At 37.3% G+C, this 26373-nt stretch overlaps 1 protein-coding gene across 3 annotated transcripts in view; it reads left to right on the plus strand.

Annotated features, from left to right (window-relative positions):
- LOC148029318 (uncharacterized) overlaps window positions 1-21071 on the plus strand; it is a 71784-nt gene extending 50713 nt beyond the window's left edge. The window contains exons 5-6 of one of the 3 annotated variants that reach the window (XM_087688095.1): window positions 5626-5672; window positions 20781-21071. In XM_087688095.1, coding sequence (XP_087544221.1) covers window positions 5626-5670 — 45 coding nt within the window. In that variant the 3' untranslated portion in view covers window positions 5671-5672; window positions 20781-21071. Of the gene's footprint in view, window positions 1-5625; window positions 5796-20780 lie in introns of those variants that run through there. The other 2 variants (XM_087688093.1, XM_087688094.1) reach the window with 2 other exon arrangements.
- The last annotated feature ends 5302 nt before the right edge of the window (window positions 21072-26373 follow it).

The following is a 26373-nucleotide window of genomic DNA, read 5'->3' on the forward strand; positions in this document are numbered from 1 at the left end:
TTTGTAGGTCCAAACACAGGGTGGAACAACAAGATCAACAGTAAATGCAGCAGTCCAAGCAATGGCAACAAGCTAGAAATCGTTGCAAGTAGGTGGAAGAGGATGGGTAGTAAGCGCTTAATGATGGGCAACAATGAATAGTGGCTCGAATTGAGATATCCTCCATGAATGGGATGTGGATAGTAGAGACAAGCACCAACAATTTGCAAAACAAGATTAATTAAGATTGAGTGGTGGGAAGTCTATATATTTAGAGATGGATGGGCCCTCCCAAATTAGGTTTTGGTATATGGAGCATAGACACTCTCTAGGATTGTGTTTTTATCAGTGAAAGTTGGGTAACATTGAGCTTTGGGGCTGTAATTAAGAGTTAATAAATTTATAGTGCATTTTTTTGATTCAAGCGTTGATCACAAAAGTAGAAATAGCTGAATCTCGATGCCTATCATGAACTTGCTCCGTAGAAAGCATCTCATGAGGATTATTCTCGCCTTCGGTCAAATTGTGAAAGTGTCCCCTCATGTGAGACCAACCTACGAGCAAAGACCGCTCTTTGCTAAACGTATCATCATGAACTTGAAAGGCAAACCAGCTCTAGAATTTGAATCAACTAGACTTCATTGTGGAAATCTGCAATCTAAGTTCACCACAACTCACATGGATGAGGCGTGGATAGCCCATCACTACTACTCTCTCATACTTCCTCTTTGTCATTGGAGAGTCATGAGGGACACTAGCACTGCTAGGGATAGAATGCTAAAGAGGCTAGGGTAGCCTTCACCACTTGGCTATAGTTGGAGTTTGAGTTTGAGGAAGATGATGACTTGTCAGAGATGTCCTTACTCTTTTCCTTTTTCTCCTCCGTAATCCCACTATTTTCATATTACTTGTAGGAAGTATTTTGTTTACCTCTTTGCATTTAGCCCCTATTGGGAAGTGTGTTACATGTGTGAATAATAGTATTGTAGATGGTTTCGATTTCGTGTTTTTGGATGTTTTATTTGTGCTTGGCATTGTAAAGAATTTATTGTCTATATTTGCTTTTAATAAGAATGGATTTCATATCATCTTTGAGGATGACAAATGCATTATTAAAGACAGAGAGATGGATTATGCACTCACGCTATCCGACACCCTATATAAGGGGTCTCTTCTTGTTGGATACATATGATAGATAGTCTCATGATGCTCTACCAATTACCACTCTTTTGCGTGCAATGTAGAATGCAAAGCTATGGCATGTGGACATGTGAGTTTTGGTAAGTTGACGACCCTTCAGAGGTGTTAGATGGTAGATGCATCATCTCTAGTGGAGACCCCACCTCATACATGTGAGGGATGTAGTTTGGGCAAAATGTATAGGTTTGCTTTCAATAAAGATGGTGCAACACGTGTTGTTTGGAAAATGCAGCTTATTTACTCTGATGTTTTTGGTCCCATGAGGCCACATACACTTGGGGATCATCTTTATTTTGCCGCCTTTATTGATGACTACTCTTGGTATACATGGGTATATGGGCTAAAAGCAAAATTTGATGTGTTTATGCATTTCAAACATCTTATTGCAAAGATTGAGGCTGAAACTGGCTTGAAAGTACAAACACTTCGCATGGATAGAGGCAGGGAGTACATGTCTCGTGCATTTGAGACATATTTGCTTGACCATTGCATTACACATCAAGCCATTGTTAGGATGACACCTCAACAAAATGGAGTTGTTGAAAGGAAAAATCGGATACTTATGGAGATGACTAGTTGTATGCTGAAAAGTAAGAGGCTGTCTTTTAAGTTTTGGATAGAAGATCTTCAATGTGTGAATCATGTTCTAAATTGTGCACCCACTATGGCATTGAAGATGATCACACTGTTTGAAGCTTGGGATGACAAGAAAAACAAAGTTAACTACTTTCAGGTCTTTGGATGCATAGTATATGCACATGCTTCCAAGAAGCTTCGTGGAAAGCTCAATGACGAGGTTGTAAAATGCATATTTATTGAACATAATTCGGAGATCAAGGGATATTGCTTTTATGATGCAAGCATGAAGAAAGTTTTTGTCAGTAGAGTTGTCATATTTGCTGAATATGCTACATTTTTAAATGACCAGTTTTAGATGCGAGCCACCCATGAGATTGATGATGTCTTTGAGGGTCTTTTGCCAATTTCTTTGGAGTTTGTGCCTAGTGTAAATGGATAGATAGGCATAATACAACAAGCTATTGCTGCACCACATGCTTTGAATAGCAGGATTATGATGATGGTTTGCCTCATGCAGTAGAAGATGCAGTACAATATAAAAGGGCTGTTTTAAATGGAGCCAAAACAGTCCCAAGATAGCTGTAATAGCAACACTCTCTAGGAGAGTAGGATGGATGCTCCCTTACCTGACTGCCCTAGAAGGGCTTCTAGGAATGCTACACATGATGCGGGGGGGGGGGGGGGGGGAACCCATTTGGTTGATTGTACAAAAGTAGATGATTGTGATGAGCATGCGTTTATAAGCTCACTGCTAGATGATGATGAGCATACTCCCTTGGATGAAGCTTAGTAAGATGTACATTGGATGTAGGCCATGCAAGATGAGTTAGACTCTATTGCCACTAACAGTGCATGGGATCTTGTGGATTTACCACTTGATAAGAAGGCCATTGACACGAAATGGGTTTTTAAACTCAAACTCATGGCTGATAGCACTATTGACAGATACAAAGTATTGTTGGTATCAAAAGGCTATGTGCAGAAAACCTTTGCTCCTACTTCAGAGATGAGTACAATGAGCTGTGTGATTGCTATGGTTGTAAATTATGACTGGGAAGTACATTAGTTGGACATGAAGACTGCATTTTTGAATGGAGATTTTCATGAGGATATTTATGTGTTAGAACCTTTAGGGTTTGTGATTAAGGGAAAAGAGCACATGGTTTACAAGTTGCATAAGGCTATTTATGGTCTCAAACAGGCATCTCGTGCATGGTACTCTAAAATTGATGCATATTGTAACAAAGGGTTCAACAATAGTCCAATTGCTATCCCTTCATATATTTGAATTAAAGGGGGGAGGGACTTGCTGACTATCATTCATTACGTGGATGATATGTTGCTCAGTGGACCTAAAGAGGATAAAATTGTAGATTTCAAGGATAAATTGAAACATGCATTTGGTATCTAAGATATTTGGGGATTTAGTGTACCCAAAATCAGCATGGCATGATCATGTAACGTGGACCTTAGTAATGCAACCTTTTGGTTGTCTTAGATTATCTTTAGCCATCCTAAGAAGTGTGGAGCCGTCTTTTTGGATCTTGACCTAACCTCTCCATCAAGTCTGAACTTATGATATTGACGGAGGATCCAGTGTCCATGATAGCGTGCTCCACTAATATTCCATCCATATATGCTGTAACCCTAGGGCAATGCTTTTCAGCATGATCGAACCAATCTTCCCCCACTCTAGCTATGCCCAAAGGTTCTACTATAGTGAGTTAGCCTAACTCTAGTTAGTTAGTGAGGGATAGTTAGGTCAACCATTGACCTAACTTAGGTTGTATCTTCACTCTATCTTTTAAGTTCAGCAATGACACTCTATTCTCTTGCTTCAGCTCACTCACTGTCACTATCTCGTTTCTTTGTCCTCCATAGCTAGTGCATTTTCTGACATAATATAGCCCCACATGCAATCATTTGCCCTTGTGGGCCCAAAATTGCAGTCACTTGCTTGTTGATAGCCTATGAGGATTGTCACTTGCCTCCAATGGCCTCCCGATCAATTAGCATCAACTCTTTGAGTCTCCAATTGTTGGGTTGATCACCAATGGTTGGTAGTTTGCAGCAGTAGCTCTCTCCTTCTCTCCCAACCTCTACGATGTTGGAATGAGATTCCACAGCCTCTAATAGCATTTTCCTGAATCGCATGGGTACATTTTGCCAATTAGTAGCCTTTTGAATGTATTTTTCAGCAATTTTTAGTTTAATTAAATTAAAGTTAAAAATATTAATTGTGAAAGTTAATTTATTATTAATTGCTGCTCAAAAAATTAACTATACCAACCAATAATCAAACCAAGTATTCGTGAGTGTTTATAAGCACTCATTTTCTCTGGGTCCTCGGCCCATCATTGTGATATAAGTAACTTTAATATCACATGTACAGTTCGCATTTACACATTCGACGAACCACTTAATCAAATGCTAAGCAAAGCATTCAAATTTCACGTCCCATGCAAGAAGTATTCACAAGTGAGTGGTGACTTATGCAAACACAATCCACAACCTATAGTCGAAAGACAAAGAGTCCTAGTAGGGATGATGATTCTAGCAAATCAAACAAACTCAAGGAGAATTTCAACGAAACATGCCACCAAAGTCAACTACAACATAGAGAACAAGGATAGAGCAATGCTTCAATGCAAGGATACAATATACCAAGGTTCTTGATTAGAATTAGAATCCTTCACACTCTCACTCTTGCCTCTCATTGGAAGAAGAATGAATGTTCTCTCTGCCCTCCCAGAACTCACAAATGATCTTATGAAGAAATGGTCATGTGATGATGATCGTAAGGGAAACTTAGTCTCACAAATGCTAACATCCTTTACGACCCTCCACACCGAGAATTCCTAATGAGTGGCAAAATATCCCATAAGGTGTGCAAAAAAGGTGTGCGTGCACGATGACAAATTCTCTCTTGAGTATGCATGTGTATCAAATCACATATAGTTGTAGGGGTTCTCATGTTTTGCAAGTGCTCAATGATGGTACAAATGTGTGTATTCCCAAAGCCTTGGCATGGAACTAAATGAACTCTAGGGAGATGAGCCCCATGTATAGTGAATTGATAGATGTGCTTAGGATGTGCACATGAATCCAATGTCTAGTGACGTGCAAGTCAAAGGCAAAGAAAATTAGCTGTGAAGAAAGCTCAACATTTCTTGACAAGAGACATATTCTTGACCAATGAAACATCAAGTGTGTAATTAACAAACAAAATGATAGCAAATAAACCTAGTCTAACTCATGACCAAAGTTTCTAGACTATGAAAACTCAAAGCAACCAACACCACAAGAAAATAAACACAGATGCTACCCCATGTGTCGAGACTTAAAGGGTCTTTAGTTTTAGTTTTTGCAAAAATGGATAATAGTGCCAAATGAAATGGCTAAAGAGTGCACGTGCGCGGGCGTGCACACACACACACACACACACACACACACACACACACACACACACACACACACACACACACACACACACACACACACACACACACGCACACACACATTTATATCCATAGTTTTGAGGATGTGCTTTGTTATGTTATGGATCAGATTGAAGTACAACCATTACTTGAGATTATAGTCGTTTCTCAAGTGACAACAACTTAATCCTTTTGCTAACTTAAATTGATTATAGTCTTGAAACCATACATAGGTGGTTTAAGTATTAATATAGGTGATGTGATATTTTTTGAATAGGTTAACTTGAGTCTATGTCCCTTTACATTTACTCACCACTTGGGAATCGTAGGTTTTTGGAAGCTCTTAAACAATATCATGAAGCACGATAAAGAAATGTATATCTAAACATTTGTTTGTTAAAGTTCTTACCTTGGTAAATGTGGTGTTTAGGTCTTGACGATATGGAGCTTATTGGTGTCACTTGTACCAAAATAGATGTATGTAGAGTCCCATCTTTTTTACATTTATATGCTGAGGATTACCACTTTGATGCTATGCTTACACGTAAATTCATTATCCATCTCTTTATATTCTTTTCATTAATAAGTTGACTTGTGATATATATGAAGCAAGCTTTGAGTAAGTAGTTCTTTATAATCTATCATGGTGGACTTATGATCTATGAAAAGTGTCCTAATAGGGTAGATATCGTCAATTGGATGAATGCCTTTTCGAGGAATCATTCCTATACCACATTGGGAATTTATAAGGATGCATAGATGCATGCATATGTCCATATATGCGCGCATCTGTGTGTGCTTATGTATGTACATATTCCTTTTTGTATACACATGCATGTATGTGAACATTTTAGCTTTTTTCCTTGTACTAATATTGGCCTTCACCATGGAAGAGGAATAGCCCATCGTGTGAGGGGTGTTGCCTAGCTCTAGCACAAGCCCTATGTCCATAGCCTACTCCATGGAAGAATACCTACCTCCAATATTTGTAGGTCTAATTTAGATAGAATACACCCAACACCCACTATCCTAAAGGCTCTCTCCCTTTTATAGAAACTCTTAGGTCCATCTAGAGGTCCTTTGGACTTGGTTTGCTACAAATCATACCTACTCAAAGAATTTGTTAATTGATATTTATGATAGAAAAAGTGATGGGTAAAAGCATTCAAAACAAGTTAATGAAAAAGAGATCATGCTCCTAAGGTGGCCGATTGAAAGGCCCATTATGGGCCACCATGAAACAAATGGCATGTGCTTACTTGGTCCCAAGAAAAACATGAGCATGTATACATCACATGTAGTTTGGCACATGATTAAACATTTTGGATACACAGTAAGGTAGTTATACAAATTCATTCCCTAGATCAAACAATATTGGAATTGTCTCTCTAGGACTCTCATCAACATCCAATGGAGCTACACTTGTGTCAAACATTGGTACTATCTTTACTAAGCCTCTATAAGTTTACCACTTGCATTAAACATATGCGTTCTCTCTAATTCATATAACCTAAGCTATCTGTCAAATCAAATACCAATGCATGTTTAATATCACAGTGCTTGTCTCATCCAAACGCACCTACAAAGACTCACCATGATCATTGTGATGTATATGATGGTAATGAGATGAACGAGAGATTGCAGTGCGGGGCTATTTCGTAAGTGGTATTAAAAGGATGAAAGGGGTGTCTCAAGCATATGCTTTTTTATGTTGTGTGCGAAGGATAAAGCAAGGTATCGTTATTGGTTTGTTGCTCGTACTATTTGTTTTGCATTGCAAGGTATTTGCATCCCAAAGGTTTGTAGGTATGACAATGTTGTTTATATAGGCTTTCTAAAAGTTAAATTTAGGTTCATGAGAAGAATAGCCCTTATGTTCTATGTTGTGTGAGTCATTTGAAATCCATAATGCTTGAACATGTATACCATCCCTTATATTTCTCGCAACTTGATAGTTTCCTTCTAATATAGCACATTTATGATGATGTATTGCCATGTCCTTGTACTCTAGGCAATAATGAAGGTAGTTGGGAATAATAATTAAACAATTAGTGTCTCAAAATATCTTGTAATATTTGTCTATGTGCATATTTCACACAATATGCACGTTTCTTTCATACTACACAACTATGAGGGGTTAGCTAACTCAACAAAAATATAAAATTAGAATATCCCATCCCAATCATCACAAGCTCTTGTTGGGGAGGTTAATGGGTGCAAAAGACCCTTTAAGTCATATGCATGGGGTTTGGGCCTATAAATATGCATTGATTTTGACATGTCTATAATTTTTGCATTTGCCAAACCTTTGATTTTTGTAAAATGTTGAATAGATCTTTCTTATTATGTCATGTCTTAGAGCTTGAGTGAGAGTTAGCTAGGGTAAGAAGGATTTATTGAGGTGTGTTTCTTCTCCTCTTTCCTTATACTAATCCTTTTTTCTCATTATTTAAGCTTGGGAAGAGTAAAATAGATAGGCATTACTTGAGAAGAGCTTGAACTCAATGAAGACCTCAATTTTATTTGATATACATGTTTTCACCTTATGTGACTTGGAACACTTGTCTAGTGCCAACCCAAACTTGAATCTTCTTTTAAACTTCAATTTGTCTCTAGCCTCTTGTCTTACGTAGACACAAAAGGATTATCTTGAAGAAATCTTAAATGCATGAAATGTTCTTGGAGTATGATGTCAAAGCATACACGTGATCAAATTTAGACCAACCTTACTCACTTATTTTCAAGAGATTCAATGCTTAAGAAAGTTTTTCCTCAATTATGAATGATTCCAAATACTCAAGCATGACTTTGGAGTACCTAGGACTAGTAAGAACACAATCAAGTTGTTTCTTTGGAAGTTGGCAACAAATATGCAAGGTAATTAATGTGATAAGAAAAAGCAAAAGCCTTGATTTTTTGAATACCAAAAAGGGATTTAATCACATTACCACAACCATACAAAATAATTTGGCAACATTAGGAATGTGTATGACATGGGATACAAATAGTGTCCTTTTATAATATGGGGCCCTTGTGCTTTGCTTAACAAGCATGGCCAATGCATTACACCACATTTTTTTCAATATCTTTGGATTATATTGTAATTCTTCAAGTTATCAAATGGTGTGTGCCATTGAGGTACAACAATAGATTGGCTATCCAATTCCTCAACAATCCTAGTGGGGAAGATTTTTTGATTGGAGAATGCTATCTTGAAAGCTCATGTGGATGGAATCCAATACACTATGATTTTTGAAGTGATCATAGTAAACCCTTGAATTACAAAAGAACTAGAAAATTCTTCATGAGGTTGTGAAGCTAAAGGAAAATCTCCTAGAGAGAAACTAAAGGACCAATAAAGAAAAGCAAAAAGTGTGATAATCTTTTAAGACAATAATAAATTATAGTCCTCTAAATTAACATGGAAAAATGGTCCCGAAAAGTAGTGAGTGCACTCAAGTTGTTAAGGATAAAGTAGAAACAGTGAGGAGAGTAACTCATTGTGCTTGACCAAAAATTGCTCATTGGAAGTGTAAACCACTTGAAACATGAATGCCATAAGAACTTCGGAAAGCCACAACATGCACCACTCTTTGTATCCGGAAGATGGGACATAATCCCTTCTTACTTTGCAACTGTTAAGGATAATGGCTAACGAAGGACCCCTAGCTTCTTGGCTTTGTGGTCAATATGAGAGAGAGAGAGAGAGAGAGAGAGAGAGAGAGAGAGAGAGAGAGAGAGAGAGAGAGAGAGAGAGAGAGAGAGAGAGAGAGAGAGAGAGAGAGAGAGAGAGAGAGTTCTATGTATTGTGTTGATAGAGAATGTGTATATACAAGGAGATAAAAATGAAGGTGGTTACAATAGGTGAACCACTTGTGGATACAAATAGTTTATCTCAAATATCTACCCTATTATATATACAAAATATTTCAAGTACTATGTCATAAAATCTCAAGAACTACTATGTCATCATGGTTGACTTTTTCATCTTACCACATTGTACTACAACTTCCTTAAAAAAAATCCATAATGACTAATAATATTTTGCACATGGGATATATTTCTGAGATAGAGCTTTAGGGTGGATATATGGCATTCCCCACCTTTGAAGCTTGGGGAATGGGCACATGTTTCCAAGCATATAATGCATTGTGGTTAATACTCTTCAAGATGAGTGAAGTTGGAGAAATCATTGTGGAATGATAGATCTATATTTAATAAACATAGTCGTAGAAGTTTCACTTTTGTTACTTGAAGACCTTACATCTAAGAAGAGTAGTATCAACACTAGGCTTCTTCATTGAGACAGAGATGAAGTAAACAGGTAAGGGAAAAATACTTGTTGGTTGTGTTATTTTTATTAACTTTACCATAGATAATGGCCATGAGAGTCCTTTTTTTGGGGTAAAAGCTAATATGTTTGGCTGGCCAGCTATCTTATTCACTAACCCTAACTATAGTGTATACACTCATTCTTTATTATTTAAATGATAAGACAATAAGGTGCTGCTCACAAGGGAGCTATTTGAGGAACCACAAACACAGCATCTTCTCTTCTCTTTCTCTTTGTGTGTGTGTGTGTATATATATATATCTCTCTCTCTCCATCTCTTTGTAATCTCCATTTTCCTTGTAGCTCTAAGAACTAGTATTAGAGCAGGCATGAGTTTCCAACTAGTGCCGCTAACAAAAATCATCACAATCTTTGATTAGGCGAGATTTGATGTGCATAAAGAGGTCGATAAATTCTTGTGGAGAGTTTCTAATGGCTCAATCTGTTATGTTTTTCTATTTAACTATTTCGGACTTCGTTTTTGATTTGTAAGTGTTGCATAGCTTGTTCCATCTTTTTTATGCAATCTTGTACAAGTTATCTAGAAACTACAAAAGGGGTCAAGGCTTATAATGTCCATTGTAGAGATGTTGTATACATGTTAATAAACATTGGTAACCAATGATAAATTGTTAGAAACAAGTAGTTTCAAGATGCAAGTTGTTTGACGCATGTTGCAAATTGCAAATTTCACGGTTTTGAAGTTTGTTGTTGGTTGTTATTGTAAACAACTAATGTCACCTGAGAAGAGACTTTGATGTATATGATGTAGTGATTCTGGGGATATGCATATTATCATATTGTATATGTACTTCTTAACAGCTAGATGTTGTTATATAGTTACATCAATGAGGAGGCATTGATGTTGTAATACTATGTTCTAACTATATGCAATGATTTTCACAATGTTTGGATAGTGATATATGCATTATTATTGAAAAGTGGTTTATTTTCTCTCTCAGCTCTGATTATGTTGAGCAGGTATTATATAAAGTTTTTCAATTTCGTGGTGCAGTTTGTTGATTCTAGTTGTTACCACTTGATAGTTAGTTATTGTTTTATACAAATGGCTTAATCATTTGCAATGTATAGGGAACTAGATAACATTGGGAAGTTTGATGGTGCTACCTTTAACTTGTGGAAGTAGTAGATCCAAGATGTCCTTATTTAGAACAAGCAAATAAGGCCCATTAGAGGTATAGATACAAAACTAGCAAACATATTTGAAGATTATTGGTTAGAGCTTAATGCATTAGCCAAATCCACTATTAGGCTTCACTTGGTAGAATACTTTTCTCGGGCACTTATATTTTTCCTTATTTACATTTCATCCCTACCTAAAATAATTTTATCCTTAAAAACCAAAATCAAGACTTATTACAGGGCTAAACCGTGGGATTGACAAAATACTATATTTTCTTGGGATCAAATGGATAACATGCATGGTAAGCATCATAAGAATAAGGGTCATCCATACAAGTGTGGATCTTTGCACAACCACCAAGGTCAAAAGGATAATTGTAATCCAATACATCCATTGTATCATAGAAGTGATCCATGGTGTTATCCTCAAGCAATGATTGTGACACAAGATCCTTGATGACCCTCACGGTAGCATGCACTAGTTCTTCCATAAACTCATTAGGAACCATTGTGCGATGTAGGGATCAAGTAGAAGAGGTTGCAATCATCATGCATTCACTACATCAACCCCTAGGTGTTGCACGTCCATGATCCCTACATTCTTGGCTACTATTGGGCGTTCAAAGTTAAGAGCCTTGGAATGAAGGGTCTCCATTTCATGAAGTTGCAGTGAGATGCTCTCATCATGGCATTGTTTGAGAGAAGCATCATGTTGCTCATAAGGATGCTCATGCTGCTCATAGTAATGATTAAGTGGCTAATGATATTGATCACTCCATTGCTGATAGTGATGCTGCTTTCCAAGTATATACTCATACACCTTTGCATGATGCTGCCCATGTATATAAGGTTGTTGAAATGGTTGTCCATGCTCATGACCATAATGCAATGCATAAGAATATGCATCGTTCTCAGATGCGTGCTACTGCTCATAATATGCATAATCATCATATGAATGTTGACCATAACTAAGCACATGTTGTTGCTTTTACTCATTGGAACCATGCCAATGGTCATGGTACTCAATTTTTCCATGAGAATGCCCATGTTGCTGCTCATAATCACACTGATCCATCCTTTTAAGTGTAACCATTTGAGTAACTTGAGTTGTAAGGGTTTCAAGTTTGTCATTGGTTGCCTTGGCTTGAGTGTTGGTGACTGAGATGGTTGAGATCACTCGGTCCATCTTAGACATTAATTGAATGTGTTGCTCAATTAGTCGGTTGTGTTTCTGAACTCGAAGAACTTACACCGCCATAGAGTAGCATTCAATGTATTCATTTTGGGATGTGAAGAGTGAGAAAATGAGCTAGATCCAGAAGCCATGATTGGGTTTATCGAGCAGTTGCTCACTATTGTACACTACTCAATGGACCTCTCAAATACTCATGATAACGTGCTTCAAAGGTTGCATGTTTCTGGTTCTTATTGTTACCTTAATTCATGAAAGCTTGCTTGATTACTTCATGACAGCTTGCTTAAATGTCTACATGTTCTTGCTTCTTATTGTTAACTCAGATTTTGCCGTACCCTCTCAAGTCAATTGTGCAGAGGCTTGATGGAATCATTTTGAACATCAAAAACTAAGCTCCTTGGGTACTCCTTATGTATTCCCAGTGGATGTATGGTTTGCAGGTTCATGATCTACTAGGTTAGATCCACATCATGCACATAGTTTCCATGCATTTCGAAAATGGGAGTTTCGAAAACTGGAAGAAACAGAGTTTCAGAGTTTCGGAGATTTGGCCATTTGAAATTTTGGTGGAAACAGCGTTTCGGAGAAACCAATAAATTATGATTAAATGTACATATATATACACATACTAATTATACTAGATACTAGAGTCACTGGTGACTGAACAATCTTAGCTTTTAGCACAATAATCCAACTTCCAAGACCCATGATTTAAATTTCACAAATCACATTGCGCAGCAATTTCACATAGTTATCAATTTCACAAGTTGCAAATCACAAGATTGAAGAAATCTTAAATCACCCAAAATAACTTACAATATTTTGAAACAAAAGTGTAACATACTAGCATCATAACATCTGTCATCTAAGAATCATGATCAGAACTTAAAAGTTAAAAGTCAAGTTCATCATTCACGAGACTCATCACTCGTCACTTATGATAATACGAGTAGTCATCGGTGACAAATCATAGTACTAAGTAGATACATGATACATCAAGATTCATCATTCATCATTCAAATTTCAAAAGAAGGCAAGATAGATTCTAGAATCTAGATACATCGAACATCAACAAAAGCTAATTTAAAGATCAAGAGTCAAGACTACAAGCTATAGCAATGATCATATGATGTATCATGTGAGTCGTGACATGTCTCAAGAGTCAAATATCAAAGTAAGATAATAGATCTATGAGATCTCAAAGAACTGATAACTTCAAAGTTCAAACAATGGCCACTAGCTAGCCATGGAAAAAAACATAAGCAACTGACAATTGTCAACTGTCAACAATGCTCAACATCAACGATAAAATCAAGGCTCAAGGCTCAAGCATCTGTAGCAACATCATCTAAGTCAATAGAGGTGATGTCATCCTGATCCTCCTTTGGCTCATTGCTATCCACAGCAGTTGATGAGCCAGAACTATCAAAAGCCCTTGAATCTACTAGAGAATCTGCTAGAGCAGCTGAAGTGCTAGCTCCATCTATGGCTCTCTGACGTTGTGAAGTAGTCCTGCTGCGCGTGGTACGGCTTGGGGCTATTATCTCCTGGTAGAGCATGGTATATATGTCCCGCAAATGTTGCCATATAAATGCACCTGCCACTACAAGGCCTGGTAAAGAGGCATCAATGGCCTCCATAAACATAGTGCCCTTACAGCATGAGACCATGACATTATACACATTTCTCCTACGGGTGTTAGACTATCCATCACACAAAACGGTGTACCCATACTTCTTCCATGTATCTTTCAATGGCTCTAATTGAACCTCAATGCATGCATTTTCCTTCTTGAGCTCCCGTGTGCATAGTGTCTCTGAGGATGGGCCCTTCCATTCACATCCAATGCGGCTGATGGCTTTTATGGTTCGCCTCCATTACTTTGTTTTAGCCACATGGAAGGGAATAGCACATCTGATGAACAATCTCATCAACTCTCGAGTTGCCTCAGCTATGGCTTGCTTTTGCATAACATTATGTATGCTAGCCCTTTGTAATGAACCTCTAGGAGCACCTGAAACATTAGGCTGAGGCAAAGGAGTCCTCGTCGCACGTGAATCAGAGACCGAGGCTGAAGCGGATGCACTTGCAATAGGATTTGATGCATCCCTACTCTTTGACGGTCCAACCACGCTTGTGCTACCCTCTTGTTGTTGAGCTGTCCAACTGTCGGAAGACCAAGCCATTGCCTCCTCCATAAATCAAGAGAAAGCTTCACATCTCTTGGCACATTTGCACATGGAGCTGTGTCTCTTCTTGGCACATGAGCAAGATGGTCTTTGTCCCTAGTGACACTCCCTGTTTTCACCATGCCACAATAAATACATTTCCACTTTTTAGATCCACTTGACCCCTTATATGAGGTTATGAGAGTAACATGGTGCCAATTAGGATCACGAGCCATGGTATTTTCTTGGTTGCAAGCTTTCCAAACATCAAACAAATAACACATAAGGCTGAAATAATGTGCATATGGCTGGTAAGACAAAATTTTTCTTATATCTTGGCTGAAAATTTCAAAAATTCAGTTGTGAAATCTACATGTGCCATGAAAACATGCCGACTGTTCACAAAAAAATAACAAGGTTGAAATGTGTGCACACAACTGGCAAGACAAAAAATTTCATATATCTTGGCTGAAAATTGATTATTACAGACATTCAGGTTTGAAATCTGCATGAAACAGACTGAATGCTCAAAAATAAATGACACAAGGTTGAAATAGTGTGCACACAACTGGCAGGACAAAAAAATTCATATATCTTGGCTGAAAATTAATTATTGCAGACATTCAGGTTTGAGATCTGCATGAAACAGGCTGAATGTTCACAAACAAATGACACACAAGGCTGAAATAGTGCACACATAACTGGCAGGACAAAAAATTTCATATATCTTGGTTGAAAATTGCAGACATTCAGGTTTGAAATATACAGAAAAACAAGCTGAATGTTCATAGCCGAAGGTTACCTTTCCAGAAGAGAGCTTTCAGCGTTACAGAGTGACCACGGACTGACGTGCAGCAGTTCAGGCACGATTGCTTCAGTTCGAGCAAGTGCAGTAGTAGGAGAGTCCAAAACGAGTAGGGGAGAGATGAAATATGTAGGCAACTAAGAAACACAGCCTGTTTTGGGGGTTTTACCCTGCCTGTCCCCTATCTGGGGCAGAAACGCCGTTTCCTAGAAACGAAAACGATAAAAAATGGCCGTCCCGTTTCTGGGCACCAGAAATGCCGTTTCTGGCAACTATGATCATGCATATTAATCCTTAGTTCCAAATCAGATAATTTGCATTAGTAATCTCCCTTAGATAGTAAGGATGCCAATCCTTCATCTATGGAAGATGTTGCTTCAAGGACAAGAGAAAGTTCCCTCAGAAAGCAGATTCAATGTTCAAAGTTGAGATTCAAGAGCTATACATACATAGGTAAAGAGGTCACTACTGCTAGCTGCTGCTTCTACTGATGCTAATCTTATCCATGATCAAAGCTACTGCAAGTTCCAAACCAATGTAGCCACATTTCCAATGATTGCTGACTTCACCCTTAAGGAGTAGATCTCATCCAAGAATTCATGATGACTGAAGCCTGAATCTTGCCATAGCTCGACCATTGTAGGCATAAGATAATAGTAGATCAATAGACAACCTCCCCTGCAATGGGATAGAAAGTGTTTTACGATCTTGCATTGCATCAGCTTAGAGCCATGCCACACACCTCCTGTAGCAGCAACATCAAATAGCACTTATGCACACTCCTCCAGAGCTGCTCTCTTGTTTCAAAAATGGTCCCATCCTCTTTCTATAGTGTTGAGTCCATAAATAGGGGAGATTGACCAAGTTACGCTCATATAACCACTAACATCATTGCAAACTCAAAGCATAGTAAGAGCATAGTGCATGATCCAGAAGGGAGTGAAGTTGGAGAGGAGGTTAGTAGTGTGCCAATCATGAGCAACAAATATCACATCTTCCCCATAAGGCCCAGAATAGTCACTTGACAGATCCAAAATTTGAGTTGGTCAAGCGTAGCCTAAGCAAACAGACTTAATCCCAATTGGTAGTCCTCCCCTGTGATTGGACCACAGATCTTGTTGCCAGACCCTGTTGTTGATTACTAGACCCTAAAGGGATAATTGGAAGACAAAGTAAGAAACTCTGCTTCCAACAAATTAGCATCGGGCTTCATTGTAGAAGCACACCTGATTTAGTAAGGGTCTACCCTCTCCAACATGCACAACACTAGGGGAGATTGGGGAGTTTAATGCATAGTTGCGATTGCAAATGGCTTGAATCTTGGCTCCTGCACTTTCGTCACTATTGAAGAAGCAGCTCTTGCTCATGATAGAGCTGCATTCAAGCTCATTGAGCCGGCCTTAATTTCCGTATGCCTTGCAGGCTTACTTGGCTCAATGATTCGGCTTGAGGAGGAGAGGTGTAACTTGGTTGGGACTTCACCAACCGCTCATAGGTATTCGAGAGGAGTACTATTTTCTCTCTCAAATTTGAGACTAGGTCTTTGTACAACAATCACAGACTTGCAATTAAAGTGCAATATTGAAACCTAAGCTTCTAGAAGGGCTCTAGACAAGTGCCATGTCTATGAAATTCTAATAGGTTTCAAGGAGTGGTAGCATTGCTTCTCTTGCTGTTGATCCATGCTGCCCCCTCATTTGTATGATGTAGACTGATGCAGGCCGCCCCTTTCCAAATGTCCCAAACAAGGTGAGTTCTAGCTTCTTCTCTACCCTTGCAGGCTACTTTTAGCATGATCTTATTTCCTCAAGACACATTGAATTTAGGTCTCTTGTCTCCTTTTGCGGTAGCACCTCTTTAGGACAGCAAGGAAAATGAAGACAATGCAAATAGATTGACAATGTTGTGTTGTCTCAAACTCCTATTGACTTGTAGCACTTGATAATGGTCCTTAAAATGCTCCAAGATGGTTGAGGGAGGCTCATGTAGGGTTCTTGATCCAGGAGAAGTGAAGACAAAGAAGAGAGATGGAGGTTTTTTGCCCAGAATCCATGGGAGCTCCTAAAAAATGAAGAATAAAATCTCTCTTTTGAAAAGTAAATGTAGTCAAAACTCTCTCCAAGTTGTGTGAGCCTCCTTCAACCAAGAACCCTAAAAATTTTATCTCAAAGTTGAAAATGAGCTGCTAAATTTGACTTGAGTACCTCCAACTTGGCCATGGCTCCTATTAGATATCCAAGAAAGGATGCCAACAACTTCTAGTACTCCATCACTGCTCCTTACAGCTCTTGTCCTTGTTGTACATGTATGACTAGGGTTCAATCCCCCCCCCCCCCTTTGTTGCCCCTAAAATGTAAGTGGATGTGAGGAAAGAAAAAGAAGAAGGAATCAAAGACTAAGGCTATGATACCAATTGTTATGAAGGAAGCTAAGAGGAGAGAGAGAATGAGGAGAAGAGAGAGAAAGATAGGAAGAAGAGGAGAGAGAAATACTAGGAGAAGAGAGAGAGATAGGAAGGAGAGAGAGAATGCCAAGAAGAGAGAAAAGGGAGAGGAAGCCATGAAAGTTGAAGGTGAAGATGAAAGGGTATTCATATTAATTGATGGTGCAAAAATGAAACCCCATACATCTTATATACATGCCGATATTTTTCCCTATTTTCCTTGGGTACTTATATTTCCCTTTCTTTATAGAACGCTAGGGTAAGTACAATAATCGAAGAAGATTTGGATGAAGAGACACATGGTATCATTGCATTTCAATTAGAGGATGATCCTATTTGTGAATAAGCGGGTCCAAATGAGGTGGACAACAATGGAGAGTTCAATGTTCCCATGCATGGGTTCCCTTTTGACCATGGTGGCTATTATATATATTATTTTTGGATTGATCAATATTCTCCAAAGTTGTGCTCCATTTCACATGATGCATGGATGTGATGCAAACAAGATAATACACTTTGACTCTAGGGATTTATAAATGGAAGAATTACTCACATTCTTGTAGATATGAGGAGCACTCATAGTTTTGTGAATTCCAAATAAAATGGAAATTTGGTGAAAAGGATAGCAAGTAGTATTACATGGGTTTGAAAATATAAGAGTGGAGCTAAGTAGCCCAAGAAGATTCGGAAGGAGATTCATGTTAAGTCATATATTTTTACACTTTTCTTGTTGAAAGTGGATGAAAAATAGTCTCCTAACTCTTTCAAGGAGATGGATTCTTGGCTTTGCAAAATATTGGAAGAATATAGAGATGTTTTTTAGCCTCCTTACTCTCTACCACTGAAGTGTGAAGTGGATCATCCTATTGATTTAGCTCCCAACACTAAACCTACCAATAAGCCACCATATAGATTGTTAAAGTATGAAAGGGAGAAAAATGTGAAAAAAGGATGAAAGAGTTGTTGAAAATGAGGTTTACTAATCTAAGTCAGTCCCCTTTCGCTTCATTTGTGCTTTTAGTTAAGAAGAAGGAAGGATCGTTTTGCACGTGTATTGATTATAGAGATCGCAATAAGAGCATAATTAAGAACTTATACCCCATCCCTCGCATAGATGACCTCTTGGATGAGCTTAAAGATGCCAATGTGTTTACAAAGATTGATCTTCCTTTGGGCTATCATCAAATTTGAATAAAGGAAGTGGATGAATAAAAACAATCTTTCACACAGAGAGAGGTCTTTATCATTTCTTAGCGATACCTTTTGGGTTATCCAATACTCCCATCACTTTCCAATCCTTAATGAACAAAATAATTCAACATTTTCTCTACAAAACGGTCGCATTTTTTAATGATATTTTGATCTATAGTAAGAATAAAGAAGACCATTTGCAGTATGTAAGAGAAGTGTTTGAGCTCTTAAGGCATCATGAGTTATTTGCAAAGGAGTTCAACTGTACCTTCATGGCAAAAGAGTTGGAGTATCTAGGTCATATTGTACGTGAGCAAGGTATTACCATGGATACAAAGAAGGTTCAATGTGTGGAGGATTGGCCTACTCAAACCAACACAACTTCCTTGAGGGGATTTCTTGGACTCTTATCTTTCTACCATCGGTTAATCAAGAATTATGTGCATGTGGCAGCACCCTTTATCGATTGGTTAGAGAAAGAGATTCTTTTGGGATGCTATAGTGGAGAAGAGCTTTGATGAGTTGAAAATACTGCTTGTTTCAGTATGTATATTGGTTTACCTAGATTTCACTTAAGAGTTCACAATTGCACAAATGTAAGTGATCATGGAGTGATTGCATATGAGAGTAGAAAACTTGATGAGAATGCAAGAAGTCTTTATGTTTATGAACAAGGAATGTTAGTAATACTCCATGCTATCAAGAAATGTCAGCTTTACATTTATGGTAGCCACTTCAAGGTTAAAAATGATCATCAAATTTTGAAGCACTTCCTTTCGCATCCCATTTTCACACTTTAAAGCATTGATTTTGAAAATTTCTACATGTGGGCTTGTTTGGTATCAACCATCTCCGCTATATATAAGGATTTGATCAATGATATCCAAGAAGTGTACTTGTTGGATCAGCATGCTTCGATGATTATACAAAAATTATAGCAAGCTAATGATGCTGAATTTCCAAATTAAAAGTGGCACATTGGTCCCTTGTGGTTCAAAGGTTGGGCATACTTAATTGCTTTATCCAAATTTAAGCCAAAAATGCTCTTAGAGATGCATGCATTCCTCTCCAATGGTGGGGCATTTGGGCCCTTTTCAAGAGTTTTGACAAGGTTCATAAGAGCTTTTATTGGAAAGGGTTATGGAAAGATCTAAAAGAATTTGTTTCCCAATGCCTATTCTGCCAACAAAACAAAGATTCTTTTCTTCTACCCAATGGATTGTTGCAACCATTAAATTGCATGGAATGCCAATGAAGATTGTCTGCGATTGGGATTTAGAATTTATGGGTAGCTTTTTGAAGAGTTTATTTAGCTCTATGGGCATTGTCCTAACTCTTAGCACCGCATACCATTCTCAAACCGATGGTCAAATAGAGAGAGTGAATACATAGCTTAAAATTTATTTGAGGCATTATTGTCAGGATACAAAATCGTGTTGGGACCATTGGCTTCACCTTGCTGAATTTTGTTCCAACAATACCTATCACATGAGAATCGGGATGTCTCATTTTGAGGCTCTCTATGGATACAAGGTTCAAGTATTTTCCACTCTATTTCATGATGATGTTAATCCTCAGGCTAAAGAAGAACTTGGGCATAATGAACCAATTCGAAGAAAATATCAACCTCTTGGTAAGTTATTTGTTCAATGTCCCTTTTGTATTAATGGCATTATGTTGTGTTACCATACTTAGGTAGTGATGTGAACATACTTACGAATGCCAACATACTTTGTTCTCTCTTTGGGAGGTTTTCTCCCTTGACCTTATATGTTTTAGGGTATACTTAGTCTTATAAATGTTTGCTATCAATACCTATCAATACACTCTGAGTTGTGCTCTCTTAAAATTCTTGGATAGAGTCATCAACAAGCTTCGATCTCTTGGATAGAGTCATTAACACTCTCTACTCGATATTTTTATATTGGGATGAGATTTGATGAGTGTTCGTAGGTCAATAAATATTTTATGTGAACTTGCATGGGCTTGATGTCATTTGTTTTTTGATATAGGTTCATTTTGGCCTCCATTTGCACTACTACCAATATAGAGGGCTATTTTGTCCATTTGTATAGAATTTTTAAAAATAATTAATTCTACATGTATGAGTCCTTATACTCTCCCTTATAATTTACTACATGCTTTTCATGTGGTTTACTATGTGATGGGTAGTACAAGCTCCATAACTATTGTAAGTGTGTGAAAGACATGGTATATGCAATTTTAGATCTGCAATCTATTTCAAATGTCAAACATTTGTATGTATACTTGAGACATCTAATTTTTGCTTGTTTGTTGCACTTGCAGAAATTTGATATGCTGTCATCATTGCCTACTCTTGAGGCACCTACAAAAGACATTTGTTAGAGCTGCATATTGGGTAAAATGTATCGTGCTTCCTTCCCAAAAGATAGTTCAGTGAGAGATGTTCACTCGCAAACTCTAACTTGTACACAAGGATGTTTATGGTCCAATGTAAACACCCTCTTTTGGCTACTACCTATACTTCATGACTTTCATCGATGATTACTTTAAACACACATGGGTATATGACTTGAAGGCTAAGTCCAAAGTGTTTTTGTGCTTCAAATAGTTTCTTAATATGGCTTGAAAATTTGATAGGTTGTAAAGTAGAAACTCTTTGTTCAAATCGAGGGGGTGAGTATATATCTAAGAAATTTAATATATATATGGATGCACATAAGATAAAATATCAATGTACAGTATAACATGCACCATAGCCAAATGGTTTAATTGAGAGAAAGAACAAATCCCTCATGAAGATGCCATGATGTATGATTAAAAGTTAAGCTTTGGTATATAGTTTGTGACTTAAAAATATTACAACATATGTACTTAATAGGTGTTTGACTAAGGTGTTGTGGTCTCTGGCATGACAAAAAGCCATATGTTACTCACTTGTATATTTTTAGTTGCTTGGCCTTTATATTGTACAATTATGACAATCTAAGAAGTTTGATGATAAGGTTGTAAAATGCATTTTTGTGGAATACAATATTTAAAAAAAAGATTATATGTTATATCATCCAGTGTATTTTGTTCAGCCATGATATTGTCTTTGTGAGTTGTTCAACCTTTACTTTCATGTACAAAAGAACATGCATATACTCATAGGATATTTATGATACTTTTGCATGTTTTCATTGATGCACAGTCACATGTAACACCAAATGAAGTAGCTTTTTAGTCTACACATGTTTCTCATCGACACATGTTTCTCATCGGCAGGGGATACACCTATAAAAAATCATCTATATAATGTGGGTTCAAAGGGTATTAAGAAATACCATTTCTTTACATGCTACGAGGCCATAAAATGACACATTTTACTTTACTAAACTTGTGTGTTTTTTAAAATTATAATTAAAAATTTCTATTTGTAAATAATTTTTTTATAAATTTTACTAAGTAGAATACAATGTCCTTTGAACTTAGGCGGTATCTTACATGTTCTAGAAGGTGGATTCTTGGGGGTTTTTCATGATACATGTTATAGCCCTAATCCTAATCCAAAATAAAAGAAAGGGCTACATTAGTGATGGAAGTATTATAGAAAAAACTATATGATTGTATAAAGAACTATATTAGTGAGATATAGACACCACTATGGAACCATGTAGGAAAAGCAAACAATGAGGATAATGACATATAATGATGAATGAATTGAGAAAAAACAGAGAAAATCAAGCCACAAATATCAATGATCATTATATTATCATTATTTTATATAATATTGTCATTGTTTATTCTAATCATGCTACCATGATTAAGAATGATGTATCCATGTGCAAGCTATGCGTGTAACAATATGTAAATGTAGTATATGTTAGTGCATGTTAGATAGACACATGAAGTCTATACGTGTACGTGCATGTGTGTGTGTGCGCACACGCAAGCTTGTGTGTGTGTGTGTAGTTATGAGAATGTTATGTGCATTTTGTGTGTGGATGTATAATATTGCTTCCATTCTAGCATATGGTTCCTCTTTTAGATGAGCAAAATGAGCCAAACATGACATCAAGGTTTTGATCTAAGTAAGCATTTACTATCAATGAAGTAAATATGGTTACATAGACAAAGATGAATGATATGGAATTCAACCCTTAGCACGAGGAGGTTTAGAGATAAGATGGATAGCTCATGAGCACACTAAGAGGCTTGTACGCTTGTCGCTTACATAATGCAGCCTAAGGTTCCATGCTCTATTGAGGTAGAGGGGAGAATATATTATACAAGACTAGATTATTTAGCATTTTTTATTTTCCACCCATTCCATTATGCAAATTCATCCCTCATCCAAGGTAAGAGGTATAATGTTAATTTTTTGGGATGGAATATAGCTTTTCGGAAAGAGGGATGCTTACAAGAGAAGGGTGGCTTTATTGTTTTAGTATCTAGACCATTTGTGGAGAGGAGACATGGGTCAATGGGTAAATCAATAATGACAAGGATACTTTATAGTATGAGATGAATAATAATTCTAAATGGCACGGGATGAAAAAATGAGTTTGAGAAACTCCATGCAAAATAGAGGCTCCTTGTTCTATCTAGGCACATGTTATATGTGTAGGAGGATAACAACAAGACTACGACTTGGAAAGCTGCAATCAACAAGAGGTTCTTAGAGATGAGAGAAAACCTTTACAATGTTTTGTGTTATTGATTCCACAAGAATGCTCGAGATAGCTCCTTTCATGCTAGCAAACGAATGAATTTCTAGAGGGGCACTTATACTAATAATTTTGCACATGAACTTTCAACTTGTTAGCACATGTTAAGATTCCACCCTTCAAAAGCTATCCATTGAGTATAGCATGTCGGGGTTTGGAGAAGGGATAACTAGATAGATACCTAGAAGATTCCTTTTTGCCTAGAGAATCTTAATGTTTCAATGTCTTGTAGGTTGTAGCATTCTATAGATAGATGAGACAGTTTTTCTTTTTAGCGGCATCCTTTTCATTTTGTAGCATAGCTTAAATGCTCATATTCTTGTGGCAACTAGCTTGCAAGATGAGATAATAACTTGTGCCAATATTTTGATGCAAGTTGGACTTGGATTTGTGAGATTTGCCTAATAGAGACAAATTATTTATTGTTGATGTGAGAAAGAAGTATATCAAGGATACATAACCTTGGTACTCTATTATTCTAGGGAGTTTTCTATCTCACTTGTATAACGGTGTGACACCGTGCCCTCATTTAAGGGAGTTTGTTTACTCCCTTAAATGATTTAGGGAGTTTTTAAACTCATAAATGAGGGCATGGCATCACATCTTCATTTAAGGGAGTTTCTTTAATATCCTAAATTGTTTAGGGGAGTTGTTAAACTCTTCTAAATGAGGGCATGGCATCACATGCTCATTTAAGACATTCCCTTATTTCTCCTATGGTGCTATGCCCTCATTCAAGGGAGTGAGGGCATACTCCCCTAAAATGAGGATGCAGCACCCCCCCCCCCCCCCCACACACACACATGCATGCACGCACGCACGCACGCACGCACGCGCACGCGCACGCGCACGCACACACACACACACACATCTTCGATTATGCTTCTAACCAATAAGAAAAAAAAAAACTCAAAATGGAACTCCAATCAATTATTATTTGATGATAGAGGCATAAAAATGAAGATCCCAACAATGATATTTTTTTTGGTGCTTCTTGATTTTTTGGGCTCACTTGAAAATATTCACTTAGAGAAAAAGTATAACTCAACATAGATAATCTAACTACACTTGTAAGCAAGACATCCAACCCAAATTTAACTTTTCCTTGTGCATGTGCCATCAAATAATATATGTAATAGAACCATCTAGTGTTTTAATTTTACATAAAGTGATATTTATAGTTGAAGGTAGAAGTCAGGTTAAGTATAATCTTGAATTGTGGTCAATAACTAACAATAGGTCGTAGCTTCATTAGGCATAGTGGTGGCACTAGTTCTACTCTAATTAGACATGGCTACGATACAAATGATAATCCCATTAGATAGCAAGCAACACATCCAACCCAAATCCAATTCTAGCTTGTGCATGTGCCATCAAGGAACACGTGTAATACAACAACCTTGGAGTTCTAATTTGACATAAGTGATCTTTAGAGGTGAAGTAAAAACTCAAGTTAGACATCATCTTGGTAGTTTCATTGGTCATAACTAAGAGTAGGTTGTAGATCCATTAGCCATAGAAGTGGCACAAGGTATACTCCAATTAGACATGGCTACAACATGAATGATAATCTAATTAGAATTGCAAGCAAAACATCCAACCCAAATATAATATATTCTTTATATGGTGAAGGTTATGAAATCAGTTGAGTCTACTTGCTTTGAGAAAGCTATTGGTCATGTGCATTGGGAGACTTTATGACACCTCATATTCATATCTAGCACATACAATATGACCTCATACTCAGATCCTTTATAGTTAGTTCCACATAGGGTGATGATCAGGTGGGCCATGTGACATGTCCTTGTCCTTGAATAGCAGCTAGACCAAGGCTACCAATTTGATGTTGAGGATCTAATTGGCAATGAGGTGATAGCCCCCCTATATCCAATTAGTCCCAATTTTCTTGTCTCATTCTATCTTCCTCCACTAAGTATTTTCTCACTCTGATCTACTTCACTAGGGTCTTTAGGCATATGTACTGGTCTTCATCATGAGTAAAACATCTACCCCAAATCCAATTCTGCCTTGTGCTTGCCATCAAAGAAGATGTGTGATACAATCACCTAGAGTTCTAGTTAGACATAACTGATCTTTAGAGTTGAAGTCAAAAATTAGGTTCACTTTGGCAAATGAATTGTGTTCATAATTTACAACATGCTATAGCTTCAGTAGCCATAGCAATGGCACTAGGTGTACTTCAATAAGACATGGCTACAACATAAATGATAGTCCAATTAAACTTGTAAGCAAAACATCCAACCCAAATCAAATATTTGATTGTGCATGTGACATCAAAGAATATGTGTAATAGAGCCATCTAGAGTTCTAAATTGACATAAGTGCTCGGGGGGATTCACTATATGTATATCATCTATATCATGTGTATTCAAGGCCTATCTTCAACTACCCACATCTATGAGTTTTTCTTGTATAAAACATGACCTTTTTCTATTCAATTTGTAAATAGCCCCTTTGTATGGCACCCTTGTATATGAAAAAAAAGTCAAAAATAGGTATTTGAAAAATGGTGTATGGTGAATCCATGTGATACACACATACATATATGAGAGACCCTATTGGGCATAAACGATCTTTAGAGCTAAAGGTAAAACTCATGAAGTGATCAAGGTAACTTTTATTCATAAATCCCTTGGAATAATTGAACTCTACAAATTAGAAATGCTTGGGCCGACATTCTTGTAGGGGAAGCTCCACCTCAAATCCACAAGGATAAACTTCAAGCAAGGACTAAATAATTATTATGGTCTCCTATTAGCATTATCTACTGTCAGCTTTGAGGTGATCCCTTTGCTATTATGCCTCAAACTAAAGCAAACCATTGTTGCACTTGGCTCAAAGAGAGTGAAAATAAGGGATAGAGTGATATACATCAAACCCTCCACCCATAAGGTATAGTCTCGACTCTAGCCCCCCTAAAATGGCAATGGTCAAGATCTAGGATAACACACTAAGATATTCAACATTCGGCCCTTCTTAACATATCCTAATCTAGAGTTTCAAATTTTCTTTTGGAAGCTTCTCACCTAATTGAGACCATCTTGCCATATGAAAGATCTATTGGAATCTAACCACCTACTTCCCTCAAGGAGTAGTTTTAGTTTTTTTATTATCATAACATATTTTAGCTCAATATGGAAAGTGAGATTTGTTATTTAGCCCATTAGACAATGTTCCTTCACATAAGT

This window comes from Lygodium microphyllum, chromosome 11, assembly GCF_053477565.2.
Source record: "Lygodium microphyllum isolate KBCC chromosome 11, Lygodium_microphyllum_v1.1.10, whole genome shotgun sequence".
In the NCBI taxonomy this organism is placed as follows: domain Eukaryota; kingdom Viridiplantae; phylum Streptophyta; class Polypodiopsida; order Schizaeales; family Lygodiaceae; genus Lygodium; species Lygodium microphyllum.